Raw genomic sequence first — 17,024 nt, 5'->3', positions numbered from 1 at the left:
TTCCTTTCTCCCTCCTTCCAAACAATCTTGCTCATTCAGTAGAGATCTTGGCATGAGGAGGGAATTATCCAGCTGTGAAACACCTCTCTCCTCTCCCCTCCCCAACCTTTTCTATATTCCTCCCAGACAGACAGACACATACTGTCTCTGCCTCCCTGTTCAAGAGCATCAGCTGCCCTGTGAGTATTATTTCCAAGTTGTAGAGCCCACACTACCTCACTCTGTGGTTTGATTACTGCTGGCCAGTTCAGTGCCTGGATGGAAAAAGAAAAAGGAGAAAAAAAAAGAAAGAAGAAAAAAAAGAAAGAAAAACACCCAAACCTTTATCTCCTGAGGCCCCCACACTAATGCTTTGCTGAACACTGCAGCCCCCAGCTGAGCTGTAAATGACTTTTTCATTTTCCTAGGCCTGCTACCCGGTCTGTTTGGTATTCAAGGGCACCCCACCAACAGGCGCTATCATTCTGCTTGGGCTGAATTACTTGATTAAAACGCATATCAACTATTATGCGATTCGTTTTCTGCCGCTGCTCCACGCCACAGCGCTCTAAACTATGTTAAACTGTAATACAGCTGCGCAGGCACGAGCAAATGCTGGGGAATGGGGAGTTTACAGGTTGGAAAGGGGAGGGGCGGGGGAAATCCAAGCTTTATTGTACGTGCTGCGTCCATTATTGGTTTTTTGTGCGTCTGGGAATGTGCTTGGACAGGGGAGAGGTGGGGGGCTGTGCAGATTTGAAGCACCTCTGTCCCCCTTTGCAGTCCCACCTGCTGTCAAATAGGTTTGGGGGTTATTCTGTGCACACATGCACCTCTCTCTCTTTGAGAACTCAAGGCTTCATCATTTTCCAAGGAGGGGAGAGAAAAGGGTTCTCGTGTTGGAAAGAAAAATTGAGGCAATACAATTCTGAGCCTGCGATGCTGCTGCTGTGTCGCCCTTCTCCCAGGCTTTTCATAGTCTTGTTTGCATTTTGATGGGTTTTGTTTGCTTTCTGCCAGAGGGAAAGGCAGATGCTAAGAAGTCAGGGAGAGTTTCATCTCTTGCTTCAGAAGCAGCTGACTGCGGGGTCCGGCACAGACGACACGCTTGGTGAATAAACGGCTGCATCTCGCTGGTCCTTGTTCACGCCACATCCCTTGGAGGGAGTAGAAAGTGCGAGGCGGGCGGTCCCACCCTCTCTGCTCTACACATGTACTGTAGCTGAGATCCACAGCCAGGATCTCGGGTGTAATATTATTATTTCAGGCCCCCATGACAAGGTACCCGCCATCAGGAGGTATTTTCACCCATGAGATGGATACGTCCTCCCATGGCAACATGGCTCCGTTTATTAAGGCAATGTCAGGCAGCAAAAGCCTCATGTAGCAGGTGAAGCCTGCCCTTTTCAAGCTCATCTAGAGACTGTTTAATTGTCCTCCAACATAAAACAGCCTGATTTTATTTTATATGCCTGAAGTTCAGGTACACATGGGACTGGAAAAATGTGCATGCCTACATTTATGCAGGGGTTGGGGCCACCGAGCACGACAGCTATGGTGGATGGAGAGTGTTGTGAAGAAGGGGCGAAATGCTGTGGGGCTGCAATGTGGCGATGCTCAGATTTTGCTGGCCCCTTCAAAGGGAGACTTCCTTACTTCTCTCATGCTGTTGGACCCAAATGTCCCGGCGGCTGCATTAGCTTCCCAGCCGGTCACCTCCAGGTCTGATTTTGTGCAGCATCGCCCTTGTTCTAATAGTGTCTGGGTGAGTTTGTGAAAGCAGCCTAAAAGGTGCAGCTACAGCTAAGCCATTCACAAAACCATTCCCTTCCCCCTCTCCCTTTCTCCCACACGTTTAATTTTTAGGATGGTGCAGCTGGAAGTAAGAGAGAAAGAGAGAGAGGAAATGAGAAATACTGAAGGAGGCAATGTGCAGCTTCCCTTTACCCTCTAACAAAATCCGATCCCCACTTTAATGAATGCGTTTTCATGTCTGGTCCTGTCTGCCAATCCTTCCAGACGGCACCAAGGTGCTTCAAGACAAGGCAGCAGGTCCTCGTAGAGCATCAAGGGCTCAGTCTGAGCCTGGAGGGTCTTGTTGTGGCCAATTCCACCTAATCCTGTTGATTAATTTAACTCCAGGGCTAAGAGACGCCCAGAAGCAGTGAATGGAGGTGGAGAGGAGGAAGGCAGAGGGAGAGGAAGGGAGATAGAGGAGTGAAGGGAATGGGGAGAGGGAGGACACATCCAGTCCATAATTACAGAGGGTTTTCCTTGTTCCCTTGCTCAAGATCCAGTCCTCTTCTATTCTTTTTAAGTCCCTCTGGAGGGTTCTGCCCAGCTCTTGCTAATTGTACCCTAGCCTGAATCGCCAGCAGTATTCAGGAAAGGGAGTTGGTGGGTGATAATTTACATGTTTCCTCATGCTAGAATGAGTGCCAGGACAAACCTGGGCTTTTGTCACATTTCCTGTGCCATCCTGTGCACACACCTGAGCACGCGCTCTGGCTGCACTCCTTTCCATGGAGAGAAAGAACTATTTTGGTTTATTCCGTTTTCCCAAGCTCATCCTCTCTGAAGGTGAGGACTTGACATTGGTCCATGCAAACCTTCAGCAAGTCCCTTCACTTGGTCTCTCCCTCCTGACACATGCTGTGTTGTATCTCTGCTCCAAGAAGGTGCCTGTACACTTGAATAGCCCCCCATCCAGCAGAGGGAAGAGCTTATGGATTTTCACACTGGCAACCTCGCTTGCATTCCCGTAATGAAGCCAACACTCCTTTATTTCTAAAAGTATTGCAAGGCAAAGAGATTTGAGCAGGTTGTTTTTCTTCTCTTTCTGAGCTGCAGAGCAGTTACGCTAAATAATAAGGCTGGAATTGCTCTTAAAACCGAAGTACAGAGGGATCAGTGTGTGTGTCCACACCTACTTTTCTCTCAGTTTTTCCTTTTCTTTGATTTGTCCTGCTCTGAGATTTCCCCCTCCGTTCACCTCTCCGTTCTGTTCTTTTCTGTCAAACTTTAGCCAGTATGAGATCCTAGGGGAGCTGCATACCAGACAGCTAACACTTTCCCATCCTTCATCACAGCTAGTGATGGGTAAGCCACACAAGAAGCTGCTGCTAGATATTTCTCCACCTTCATATTTACAGGGTACTCATTGCTGTTTGTGCTGAGTAAGTGTAAAAAGTTACAAGCTTATGCTAATAATTATTTCTACAGCAGTAACCCTGTTGTGCTAGAGGATGTCAACTTGGATTGGCCCAGTGCTCATGCTACTGGCATCCATTTTCCACATGTGGGGCAAAAAATTGAAGCCTTTGAGTTCTGGGTGAAACCCCTTGGACTTGTGAGGGGAATCTTTTGCAGCTTTGCAAAACCTCTTATTGCACAGAAACTTTGCTGAGATTACAGCAGTGGTTTGTCCAGTGGGTTTCAGCTATTCAGGAATAGCAAAAACTGGTTAGATCCTTGAGTTGTAGCTTAGGCAGGTAAGGGAGACTGTCCCCTGCTAATAGGGGATTCATTAGATAATAGGCTCGTACTGCAGTCTGCCTCAGCTGAAAGACTTTCTATATTATTTAATGAATCTGTGTCTGACAGCAGCAGCTGCCTCGTACTAAGGCCAGCTGGTTCCAGACATACCCTGGGATTTTTCTTGCTCTCTTGGTTTCATCTTTGTAGTCGTGTTGTTGGAGCCTCGGACTTGGCACGAGGAGCTGTGGCTTCTTTTCCCAGCTTTGCTCCTGACTCACAAGGGGGACTGTAGGTGGGTGACTTCCGCCACCCCTGTCACGGTTGTGAAATGGAGATAATGCCAGTGGGGAGGCGTTTGGAGACTTAAGGATAGAAAGTGTTACGTCAGTTTATAGGGTAAGGTTTGGCTCTCCACCCTTTTAACTCTGTAGCCAGGATGAGGGCCAACACATGATACAAATGATACAAATGATACAAAACATGATACAAATCCTTTTTTAGACTTTTCCCTCATGCAGGGAGATGCTGCATCCCAGTTTTGTTGTGCACTGTGTAAGCAGTTGGACCAGGCAAGTGGATGAACTGCAGGTAGATGTTAGAGCATTGCCACCAAGTGCCCAAGAGTTAGATCTCAAAAAAGTAGTTTTGACACTGCCATCATCGCAAGTTGGGGCTTTGTTGCACCAAACCCACCTCAAATGACAGTTCCTGTGCTAAAGAGCTCACAGGCTGAAAGCTGCTGTTAAGCGTGCGTACTAACTATACAGAAATGTGTATGTGTTACACAGAAATATACTCAGCTGCAGAGTTAAATGGCATTAAATTTAGCTCATTTTCCTTCACCTTCCACGCTCTGGCCCTCTCGCATCCCGGCCCGAAACACTCCGCCACCATTATTTGTTTTCGACTTGTGTATTTCCAGAAAAGATACAAACTAATTAAATCAATAATAGTAGGTGACTGAAGTGATTAACTTAAAGAAATATACTGTATGCTATAGGTTTCCAGATGTGCTTTTGCACAGCGTGGTACTCCAAGATCCAGATGTGCTTCTACCTGCCCCAAGTCATCTGGGATCCAGATGTGGAGGGCTGCTATTCTCAGTTGCAGATGTTCCTTTTACACCACTTGAGACCTTGGAATTTTCCCTGAAAAGGGAAATAACCAAAAACTAGTTTAGTAACAAATTTCTGCTGTGTACAGTGAAGCTGTCTTTAAAATGTGGGACAGATGCTGCTCCTCTGGAGTCAACAGTGAATTTCTCACTGACTTCAGCAACAAAGTAATTCTTGATTTAAAAAGATGAATACCTGTAAAGACTCAGTTTGTTGGTAAGCCAGAGCTAGAAGAAAAGAAAACCTCTCAAGGTGAGATGTGTTTGCCCTCAAAACAAGCCACCCACTCCTCTGCAGCAGAGTTTCTCTGACTCCAGCGCAACTGCCATTAGCTGAGGTCTGACACCACATCCTCCCCGTGAAACCCTGAGACATAAAAGCATTTTTGTGTTGCAGCGAGCTGAGCGTGGTGGCATTTTGTGGTGATCTCAGTATAAACAAGCGAGCCCCGATGGGATATCTGCCTCATACCCCTCGAACCGCCGCGACTCTTGAGCAGCTGTTGGGGAAGTCACAGCTGCCGTTCCCATCTCTCAAAAAAGTAAAAGGCAGATTTTTGGATGATGATAAGTGTAGGAGCTGAACAAAAACAGAGGACTGAAAAACAATATCACTGACTTTAGGGAACTTTATTGTCAAGATGTGCGTATGTAAATCCTGCTTTAATCCTAAATTAGAAAAGGGGAAAGAAATTTACGTGAAAGAAAACACATTTCTCGTGAGCAGAGGGTTTAAGGAGACCCTGGTTCTCGGTCTGTCTGTGCAATTATTCTGAAAGATAGAAGTCCTTCTTGGGAGGGAAAAAAAGAGCGCGTGTGTAACGAGTCTCCTCATGACAGAGAAGGAAAAGGTGACAGAGGCCAGATCTCTCGCCTAGCTGAAGGGTTTCATAGACCATCTCCTTCCTTCTCTGCTGCCATGAGCCAGTGGCACATCCTACGCTGTCCTAAAAGCAAAGCTTTGGCCTGGCTAAGGTCCTCTGTACGTCAACACCTGCACCACAGGGAGCCGATAACCTGCACCTCGTATGTCTTCGGACTCCGAGCTCTGCTCCATGGCCAACCCTAGGGTCCCAACTAATGCTGCTGGTGGTGTGTCCCCTCGAAAATCCATCGAGTCTGACTGTAGGCTTGGTGGATATCAGTGTAGTGCCTTCTGCTTCATCTCCAGACCAAAAAAAAAAGCCAACCCAAAACAGAGCAAAACTGGGCTTGCTTGTTCCAGGCATGATTATGTGGGCTCGATAAGGGCCTTGGGAGGGAATCGATGCGGTGCAAGGCTCAAGGTCGGCAGAAGGGAAAGGCAGAGGTCCAGGGTGAAGGAAGATGGAGGAAGCAGGTGTTGGTAAAGGTATCATGGCATCTTAATGCCGCAGGAGTCGGACTTTGTGCAAAACTGCTGAAATTTGGAAAGTTAAGAGAAGTTGAACTGTATCCTGTAGCCAGTCCAAACCAGAGCTGGAAAGGTCTTTCCTAGCTGCAAAAATTCTTAGTGGGTTTGGTTTTCTTTCTTCCTCCTGAGGTGGTTTGAAATAATTGAAATCTTAAGCAATGATACTTGACAAGGCACAAGAAGAAATTAGGCTCCACAAGTCAAATTGTTTACTTAAAAATCTCAGCAATAGGGTTAGAGGAACTGGGCTCGAGTTGCATCGGGGAGGTTAGATTGGATATTAGGAAAAATTTCTTTACTGAAAGAGGGATGAAGCAGTGGTGAAGCCACCATCCCTGGAGGTGTTCAAAAAAGGTGTAGATGTGTCACTTTGGGACATGGTTTGGTGGTCACAGTGGTGTTGGGTTGATGGTTGGACTTGTTGATCTTAGTGGTCTTTTCCACTCTTAGTGATTCTGTGATTGTGTATTGACATATTGACTCGTTCCAGCTTCTACGTTTCTTCCATGTAAAATGTGCAACTCTGAAACACAAAGTTTTATTTCTAATAAAAATGGGTAATTTTTTCAAATAAGCCAACAACTGGAAGTCCTTTCCCTGTAACAATTTCAGCAGTGGGCTTTGAACCACCCTTGTGCTGCAGATGGTTCTGGTTTTGTAGATGGGCTTTTTATGATGTGGGGGAAAAAAAAATACTAGGGAACTACAGAAATGCTGAAAGTGGTGGATATATCACACATGGACAGGGTGTTTGTTTCGACGGACACCATCACAGTAGAGCCAAGACTCTCTCCCAACAGCCTTTCTCCCTGTGACTTTTAACCACTCATCTCCCACTCCATTCCCACCCCAGGTAACAGGCTGGACGAAGGCTCTGACGTCGAATCTGAACCAGACCTGCCTTTGAAGCGCAAGCAACGCCGCAGTCGGACCACTTTCACCGCTGAGCAGCTGGAGGAGCTGGAGAAGGCCTTCGAGAGAACCCACTACCCAGACATCTACACACGAGAGGAGTTAGCTCAGAGGACCAAGCTCACCGAGGCCCGAGTTCAGGTAAGGACGAGAGCCGGTGTGGGACAGGGCAGCCCGGTGGCGCAGCTTCTCGCTTCCCTTGGGGAAAGGGGTGGCGGGACTGGGGATGAGAGTGGTGAGAGGTGGTGGCGTGGGTGCGCCTCTTCTTTGGGGTTCACACAGATCTGAGGCTCAGATCCAGTCGTGTAGCTTGTTGTGGAGTCTCATTCTCTGGACACGTTCAAACCCCGTCTGGACGCGTTTCTATGTGACCTACTGTAGGCGATGTTGCTCTGGCAGGGGGTGTTGGACTGGATGATCTTTCCAGGTCCCTTCCAAGCCCGAACATTCTGTGATTCCCCCGTTCTCATGGATTTCCAGAGACGCTGTTATTGATTTGGCCCATTGCAGCGGTACCAGCTGGAGGGTTTCCATCCAGGTTGGAACCAGGAGCCAAACTTGCCCCTAAGCTGGCAAGTCCCCGGGCTCTCTGCTTTGTCTCGGAGGAAATCCCTCCCTTTGCCTAGAAGGAAGCGATGTGCGTGTGTGTTTGTGTTTGGCGCTTTAGGAGAAATCACACCATTTACCAGCCTTGCCCAGGGGAGCGGATCATATTTTGCAAAGTTTGCAAGTTCCGCATGTGAATTTTCGTGAAACTTTTTTTTTTTCCCCCTCCCCTTGGATCTCCAGAGAGCACAAAAAGGGCGGGGAGGGGGGGGGGAGGAGAGGGGAGGAGCAGGAGGGGAGGGTTTGGAGCCGGGGGACTCTGACATCTACACGATTAATAGCCCTTGTGGGAACTCCACACAGAGACCCTTATGTCTTCCAGATAAAGGCTGGGTCAGCAGTGTGTGCAAACACGCAGAGGGATAAGGAGTGTGAACAGATCGGGGGGTATAATAGAGTCCCTTGGGGACAGGGAAGGAAAGGGGGGAGGGCTTGGGGATTGTGCTGGGTTAGAGAAGTGAAATGGAGACCCCAGCAGTCCATTCTCCGCGCGGCCGGCACGGTTCGGTTTCAGGCTGAGCACCCGGGGTCTCTGTGTGTGCATCCGAGAGGAAGAATACTCCAGGCTGGTGATGAGGACGGTCAGTCAATTAACCAGCTCCTCTAAAACAAAACAGGTGCTTTTTTTTTTTTTTTCCAGTTCTCTTGTTCTCAGAATAATGAACTTGTTCTGCTGGCTCAGAAGCCAAAACCACCAGAAGTTTTTGCTGGTTTCTCCCAGCTGCCTGGGGATGGACATTTCCCCCCCGACACCTGAAGATATTCACTGGTCAAGAGCTTTTCCTCTCACCTTCCTCCAGCTTTCTCTTGAGATTTTCCTGGCACTGTTACCCCTCAGGATTTGGCTATGGAGGGAGATCCAGCAAACTTTAACCTGATTCTAATTTTTATCTTAGCCAAAAAGACCATGCCAGAGTGTTCAACAGCGCAAGTGTTAATTTGCCAGTCGTGTCAGTTCATAGATGGAGCCTGGGAAAGCAGCTCATTAAGGTGACTGAGCTACTGAAAGTTGGGAAGTGTGAATTCCCCTGTTATTGTTTTGCATATTCTGTTTCTAATTGTTCTTGGTTGTGTAGATGGACATGAGTTGTTCAGGGGGGAAATAAAAATAGATGGTTCTAGGGCAAACCGAAAAACAAAAAAAGGAGTTTCAAGGGAGGAGAACGGTTTAGGTAACACCTTGTTTTGGGGCGAGAGAAACCCGTGTCTGCATGAGCTGTGCCGAGGGCGTGCTGGGGAGAAAGGGAAAAGCCCCAAAGTGCCGGGGAGTGCAAAAACCAGAGACATGTTCTCTCTTTTCCGGGGTGCTCTGACCTCACGGTGACAAGGCTGGGAGAAAGGAGGGAGGCGAAAGCGGAGAAAGAGGAAGCTAAATAAATAAATAAGGAGAACCTTTCCCTTGTCTCAAGCTGTGATCTCCGAATCCCCCTACTTGCTCCCAGGCAGCTTGCGTGGAGGTTCCTGCCAGGGCTGTAGTAGCAGCTGTTCTCCGAGGCACATTCCTGATGGCTTTCTCATTCCGACATCCTGGCAGAGTCTGCTTCTTCCCACCACTTTTAAGCCTGCCGCCCCTTGTAAAATTTTCTGGATATCAGAGCAGATCTTTTACTGGCTCTCAGGATCTGCAAACATTAGTCAATCAAGTTTTTGTGGAGGGGGAAGGAAAAAAAAAGCGAGCCACACACACATCTACACATGTATCCATCCAGAAGGGAAACTTCTGCCACCTCATAGTCTCAGTCCTCTCTCAACAGAGTTTTTAAGGCCAAGAGACGTGCTTTGGATTGAGGATAGTTGTAATAACAGTAGGGCCAGCTGAGATTCAGGGTGTTAAGGGCTATGCCAACATCTACCCATCTATCTTGTCCCCAAAAGCTTATCATGTTAACATATAAAATGGGAGGCAGATGTACAAAAAGTGTTTTGTGACCCTTCGATGCTCCTCAATGGCCAGACATTGCTTCATCCACCTTCTGGGTCTCCGTGCCACTTGTCTGCTGCAGCCATGGCTGGACAGTCCCTGGATCACACCCGGGTCTTGGAGTTGTGGCTCAGGTGTTGCTGTCAGGCTTTCTTACTGTACCACTGACACCCAACACCCCTGCACTGGAATCCCATTTTGATAACCTCTCTACAGGCACCAAACAAAAATCACGGAATCACAGAATCCTAGAATGTCTTAGGTTGGAAGGGACCTTAGAGATCATTTAATCCAACCCCCTGCCATGGGCAGGGATGTCCTTAACCAGCCCAGGTTGCTCACAGCCTCATCCAACGTGGCCTTGAACATCTCCAGGGATCCACAACCTCTCTGGGCAACCTATTCCAGAGTCTTGCCACCCTCGCACTGAAGAATTTCTTCTTAAGGTCTAGTTTAAACCTATTCTCCTTCAATTTAAATCCATTTCCCCTTGTCCTATGGCTGGACACTATGGTACAAAGTCCCTCCCCAGCCTCCCTGTAGGTTCCCCTCAGGCACTGCAGGCAGTGATAAGGCCCCCCTGGAGTCTTCTCCAGGCTGAACAACCCCAGCTCCCGCAGCCTGTCCTTGCAGCAGAGCTGCTCCAGCCCTCTGCTACAAGGAAAACCAAATAAAATAAGTTGACCTGTCTATCTCTTTGCTTCTTTCTTCTCTTCACCTCTCTTTGCTTTACCATGTGAAAGATGAATTTACCCAAGTCTCACTTGCTCTTTCTGATACCTGAGTATTCCCACACCACAATCTCTGATAGCTTTGTTAAATTTTATTGGCAAGCCTTAGAATCTGGCTGATCACGCAGCTGTCCAGCTAAGTGGAAGTTTGACACGTTGACAGCTAATAAAATCCACGGGCAGAGCAACAAGAGGGGGTGGTGGTGGGGAGCAGTTCCAAGCTCCGATTTCTCATCTGCCAGGAAGATCACGGCAGGGCGGGCAAAATTTTTTTTTTTTTCGCGAGGTCACTGCAGTGTTTGTGTGGTTGAGATGGTACGAGCCATTAAAACCCCAAAGTAGAGCCATTAAAACCCCAAAGTAGAGCCATTAAAACTTTAATCCCAAATTGAGCATAGCCAGAGAGAAGAGAGATTTTTGGAATGATCAGGATTACGGTGCCAAAGCCGTTGCCAGCGAGGCCACCAGTGGAAATTCCCATTGTGTTGTTTTTGTGCAAGGCAATGTCTTGACTCACGTCCACGCTTATTGTCCAGCACTGAGCAAATTCTTGCCCATCCGTGAGCTCCCTTTTCCACCCTTCCAAAACACAAGCTCTTGAATGCCAGACCTTCATGGGCTTAAAAATTAAGTCTAACAGCTAAGCAACTCCCTTAGCTAATTTAACGGAAGCTTTGACTGTGATCTCAAATGTATTTTGGGTTTTTATACTGGTTTTTGCAATTATCTAACTGATGGTGTCAAATTCTTATATGGGGAAAAAACAAAATAACAACCCTAAACAGGATTCTGTGATAATTTTGAAATTTCCTTCCTTGCCAGTTCTAGAGAAGGGACATTTTTCAGAATAACTCTTTTCTCATGTCAGCACAGTGTTTTTCCAAAGGAAAATAGTTTTGTCAGGAAATTCTTGCCTAAGTGTAGAAAGGGCTTCTCAGAGCAATGCTAATGTCAAAAGAGACACCGGGTACATCAGTCCAGACACTTGAAACCCATCCTTCTCCCAGACAATCCCATTTGTGGATCTCTTTGCCCAGATGTGCTGCGTTTTTAAGGCTAATGACCAACAAACCCCAGTGTTTATTTCCATTTTCTTAGTTGAACAACACCATCAGAAAGGAATATAAATTAAACAAAGCGGTGCATATCCCCAGATCATCCTCAGGTCAGCATCACAATCCCCAATTGCTTGGAAATTTGTGTGCTGAAAATGTTTTTTTTTTTCCCAAAGGGACCTCGGTGCTTAGGTTCCCACTCGGGCAGCCCACCTCTGTTTTTCCTGGTGCTATGAGTCAGATGTGGCAGGCTCCCAAGTACGATCTCAAAAAGCTTTCTCAGAAATCTACCAAAATTTGTTCCCAAAATCTAGATGGCGGCTTTTGCTTCTCAGCATCACCTGTGGATGATTCAGCTGATCATACCCCGGGCAGCTGGGTACAAGCACGCGTATCGTTAGCAAGTACGTTAATCCTGGTTCCTACGGTCTGGGCAGTGGGTGCTTTTTGGAAATAAATAAGAAACGCGAAGGGGTTGGCGCGTCGTGATGCTGATGCCTGTTATTAATGCCCAGGAAATTCCATGCACTGAGAAACCGTTATTTCAATAACAAAATTAAACGAGACAGCAGGAGTCGCAACCCAGTGCTTTATTGATCATTTTTATGATGGGTACCATTGTGGTTTCTGCCTGGGAGAAAATGGATGTTTCATTTAATAAAAAGGCTCAGAGCAATTCTGTCTCTGAAATCTCGGTGCATTTCTAGGCTACTCACATAATATGTGTTTTACCACACAGTTTCAAACTGTAGTAAACAAACAGCCATATTCTGCAGCAGCTCAGACATGCCAAATGGAGCTCCAGAAAAGAAATTCTGTTCAATTCTACTCGAAATTTTTCACAGAGCAATTTTACTCTCGGTGTGAAGAGGCTGAAAACCCCCATTTAGTACTCCGCAGTCTAGTTTCAGAAAATACATGGATTTTCTCAGGAACTTCTCAAACATTTCTGTTGTTGTTTGTGGGGAGGGGGGAGACCCCAGTGCTCTTTCGCCAGCTGTGGCCATGGCCAAAGGTCTCCCCGGCTCCTTGAGGTGGTGTTTTTTGAATGTGAACGTGTGACATGAAGGGGCGATACGGTGATAAGCAGGTCTCACCCAGCTCCGAGCGTTAACTGGAGTCGTGCAAAGCTGCTGGAGCCTGATGCTGTTTGCCTGGCGTTTTGCTTCCCAAACCCTTTGAGATGTGTCCAAACTGGCTCTTCTGAGGCAGTCCCCCCTCCCTCCCCTTAAAGGTCAACTGAGAATGTTTTCTTTCTTCCCGAGGGTCCGACTAGTTTACATTTCTTGTGAAGAGGGCTGCGATGAGGTTATGACACAACAGCTGCCCCGTGTTTTTTGGCAGCGGCCGGGGGCGGCGAGAGGCTGCGCGGAGGAGCCGGCCGTTGGGGCTCCTCGTTGGCAGAGCTCGCCTTGGCACGGTTTTCCCCTGCGCGGCGTGGTTCCAGCCACGCTCTCGCGCACCGGAGTGCCCGGAGAGGCAGCTCAGGGTGAGAAGGGCCCCCCCGGCACCGTGAGAACTGCGGCGGTGCTGCCGGAGAAATGCGTGTGCCCAGGCACGTCGAGAGACCGTGGTGGCGAGATGCCAAGTGGCATCCAGCTCCCGGCAGAGGTTGGGGTGAGGGTAGCGAGCTGTTCCAGCCAGCTTTAACAAAGCAGCTCGGCCAAGGTAAAGCCACCGAATGCAGTGATGGTGAGGAGGGTCCAGGCGCTTCCCCCTCATGGAGATCTCACTGCAGGAGAATGTGGCTTAATGAGAGAGAGAGGGGTCAGTTTTAGCTTGTAGCATTATTTTCTTTTTGCTCGATGAATTGGTGCTTGATGTCGCAAGGCATCGCTGTCATTATTTACAGCCTACATTAGACATAGAAATGCAATTGGTTTAAAGAGTAACCCATCACGCACTTGCCCCAGCTAATACGCTCCAAATGAGCCCTCAGTCCACCTACAAGTTGCATAATAAAAATAAAACAAACTCTAAAGTAAACTTCCAAACTGCAGCGGCAAGTCTTTTTTCCACCTGAGCTTTGCCAAAGCCAGAGATCGTCTCGTAAAATTGTGAGCACATCCTGTGTCTGTATCTAAGGGCTCACTTAGAAAAGCATCAGCACGTTGGGCATTTGTAGTAGAATTACAGCAGCCAGCCCCCTTGGAAATAGAACTGTCCCACTGATAGGGGACATAGTCCCAGCTATGTAAGCCCAAGGACATCGTGCCGGAGAGAGCGCTATTTCATTAAATATATTATACTTTACTGAAGATGGAAATGATAAGCCTAATCCTGTAGTCCTTTTGACAGAGCATTGGTCGAAATCAACAGGAATGAATATAAACTTCAGGACTTGCAGCATAATTTGATAAGACCAGCTTGTTTTGTGCATGTGTGGTGGGGAATCTGAACAAAACAAATGGAGGAATTTATATCAGGAAACGCTCCTTTGAACTCGCTGCCTTCTGCACATGGAGGAATCCATTCCGTTCAGTGAAATGTGATTTTTTGGTAAAATTACAGATTCTTGCGCGGAGATAACAAAACTTAGAACTGACTTTTTTTTTTTTGATTGTTTGTCCTATTCTGCTTTTCTTGGCCTGCTTCGGACCAAGGAGCGAGACTGGCAGCCTCGTGGTCACGAACTGAAAAAGGGATCCCCAGAACAATGTGGGAACGATTTGATTTCCTTACAAAGGAGAGAGGGCCCAGAGGCCAAAGCAATGAAGGCGATCCCCGCTCCTCGGGGGAAGCGCTGGTGTGTGCCGCCGCGCACTCGGCTCCTCTAAATGGGAGTCAGTGAAGTTGCACTGATTTATAGCAGCAGAGGGTCTGTCCCATTGTTATTAAAAACAAATAGGGCCTCCCGAAGGTTTTAGGAGAAGAAACTTTGCCACAAAATTTTCAGCCCGGCGAGGACGCGGACCGACATATTTCTCACAAACTTTGCTTGTATGCTCGGCGCCGAACCTCTGATTCTTGCCGAGCTGCCGGCCCGTGCGTGCCTGGTTGCTTCGAGCAGGCAGCGCGCGTGGCTCTCGCCTGCTCTCCATTCCCCCAGCTTGGGAGGCTTTCTTGGGGGACATCAATTAAACAGATTCTCTTTGGTCAACGGTGGAAAATATTTATAACAATCAGGAGGAGGTTTTGCCGGGGTGTTTTAATCTTTGAGCCATTTCCCGTAGCGTTTAAGCTGGTTTTTAAAAGCTCATAGCTTTCTCATTTGCAAAGAAAATCTTGATGGTGGGGATCGATGTGCTGCTGATTTGCTGTTAAAGCCCAGCCTGTCTCGAGCCAAACAATAGCAGCAGGAAATCTACTCTCCAACATCTCGTTCATCTGCAAGAGGTGTGAACATCAAAGCCTGTTCCAAAATGCTTAAATGCAGCTCTAACGCGCCATTAAGACTTGGCTGTCTAAGAAGTTCAAGTGGAGAGAAAGCACTTCATAAAATACACCACCTTGCAGCTGCTTTCTGACCGCAGTGAACTCATCCTGATGTCTTTCAGCTCCCACAAGTCCCATTCATCCTCACACGTAGGGTTTATAAAGAGATAAACAGATAAGTAAAGCGGAGGTGTTATTTTAAATTTTCTTTTAGTGTAGAGTGATAGTCACTGAGAAGCACAGTGTGTAAAATATAGAGCTGGAAAACACGATTTGCAAACAATCATTCGGTATCCAATGGCTATTTCATCCAACGACAATATTTTATTTTAGTTCGTAAATATTATTAACTTATGCTACAGTAAGAGGTAAAGCTGCATCACTGGGCAGGCTTGGGCTTGGTGCTGTGAAGCCAAGAGTTTGAACCTGGGCTTAGGATGTCTCAGGGTGAACGTGAACAGATCTGTGCCATTTCTCCTGCCTCCTGGAGTCTGTAATCCATGAGCAGTTCTGAAGTGTTCATACTGTGATGATCATTTAAAGGCAGAGACGGTTGAGAAAGTGTTTATAACATAATTAATTCAAAGATTAGCAAGAATATAGCCAGAGTAAATCAATGTCATAATCCAAATATTTCATTTGTAACAACAGTTTGTTTTAAAAAAGGAAAAAAGAAAAAATGATGTGCCAAAAAAAAAAATTCCACGTACCACAAACTGTCTGTTGAAATACTTCAGTAGGTTGTTATAAATAGCTAACACCTTCAGGAACAGGGCAATGCCAGGAGAAATATAGGCTAAATTCATTGGATAATCTCATTTGTGAAGAGTCATTTGTTCTGCTCCACTAACCTTGTTTAATAGTTATCTTAACCGTATCACCCACGAGTGGCAGAGGCTTGGTTTTAGCCCTGAACTGAAGTGTCAGGATGCGCGTCCCTACACACATGGATAAAAATCTCCATGCCTAAAATCTCTGCGCTCTCATGGGCTTGATCTTCCTGTTCTCTAAAGATTTATCTCGTTGCCTCAATGATGCTGGTGTGACGCTGAAGTCTGCTTCTCACGGTCCTCAGCCCCTGGCAGGAGAAGCAGCATCATCACTAAACTGTTGTGGGGACTTGGGGAACTCACTGGAACATCCCAGCCCATTCGACTCGGGGAGGACTGACTCTCAGCACCAGCTGAAAGAAGGATGGGGCAATAATTATCCCTGGTCTCATGGCTGTTGCTGCTAGAATTCCCCTCCAAAAGCCTTCTGCATCGGCTTCCCGCAGCATTGATGACTAGTGTGGGCAGGGTGAGGCACTGCAGGGATCTGCCCTGGTTCAAAGGAGAACCCGGAGAGAACCCGATCTGGCAGAGTCACCTCTCTGCAACCTGGGGAATGACCTCATCTGACTTTGGTGGAATTTTTTTTGGTGTGCTTGGGCCATAAATGCTCGTAAGATTCTATTCCACCCGGTTTTGGCAAGCTCTTGGGCTCGTGAAAGCAAACACAAGTCGCATCTCTTCCATTCTGCTGGGGAGCAGAGGCACGGCTTGGCTTTTCCACCCCTGTTTCCATTTACCAGCTCATTTATCCCATCTATCTTTCTCCAACATCAAGTCCTGATTAGGCTGAGCAGGAACACAACAGGCTTTCTTTCCCACAGGAGGCTCTTTTTGACCTTCCTTTCCTCTCCTTGTCTGACAAATTGTGGGAGCTGACCCATATCTCGGCGGCTGCGGGGATAATTCAGTCCAGCCCCATGCTGGCAGGCAGCTGTCTCTGCAGCTCTTCTCTGCTGGTTGAGAACAAGTGGCTGGGACACCTCGGGCCGGCCGGTGACAGGGTTGGGTGCAGGCGTTCACGTTAAATAAGAAGCAGTGCTAACATTTGCCCTGGCCAGGAGGATGCACTATTCTGAGTTGGTCTGTTCTCCCTAGTGGAGAGTGATAAGATGAGGGGAAATGGATTTAAACTGCACCAGGGGAGGTTCAGGTTGGATATTAGGAAGAATTTCTGTACTGAAAGGGCTGTCAGCCATTGGAACAGGCTGCCCAGGGAGGGGGTTCAGTCACCGTCCCTGGAGGTGTTTAAGAGACGGCTGGATAGGGGGACAGAGTTTAGTAGGTTGATGGGACTGGGACAAAGGCTGGACTCGACGACCTTCAGGGTCTCTTCCAGCTGAAACCATTCTATGATTCTATGAGATCAGCTGGTTTTGTGAGGCAGCGATAACTCGGAAAGGTTTCTTAGCCTCGCCATGCCTCCCTCTCCTGCCTGGGAAACGTTTGGTGAAGGTGACGGGCTGAGTGATGTTCAGTGATGAGCACCCTGTGGCAGCACGCTTTACTGAGTAAGGGGCACGTAAGGGACTCTGGTCTTACCTGGACCCTGGTCTTACCTGGACCCTGGGCGTGACTAGAACATGAGGAACCTGCTTGGTTATCTGCTTTCAAGTTATCTTCCATGAGGG

General features: G+C 47.6%; 1 protein-coding gene across 1 annotated transcript in view; it reads left to right on the top strand.

The window, feature by feature from the left end:
- Positions 1-6,816: 6,816 nt before the first annotated feature.
- Positions 6,817-17,024, top strand: part of PAX7 (paired box 7) — a gene marked incomplete at its 5' end in the record, with an annotated part of 52,296 nt that continues 42,088 nt past the window's right edge. The window contains one exon of the mRNA XM_009867073.1: positions 6,817-7,016. Within this exon, the coding sequence (XP_009865375.1) occupies positions 6,817-7,016 (200 nt within the window). The remainder of the gene's footprint in view (positions 7,017-17,024) is intronic.

Source organism: Apaloderma vittatum, unplaced genomic scaffold, assembly GCF_000703405.1.
Source record: "Apaloderma vittatum isolate BGI_N311 unplaced genomic scaffold, ASM70340v1 scaffold8573, whole genome shotgun sequence".
NCBI lineage: Eukaryota > Metazoa > Chordata > Aves > Trogoniformes > Trogonidae > Apaloderma > Apaloderma vittatum.
Note: the sequence above shows the minus strand (reverse complement) of the source record. Positions and strands in the feature narration are given on the sequence as shown.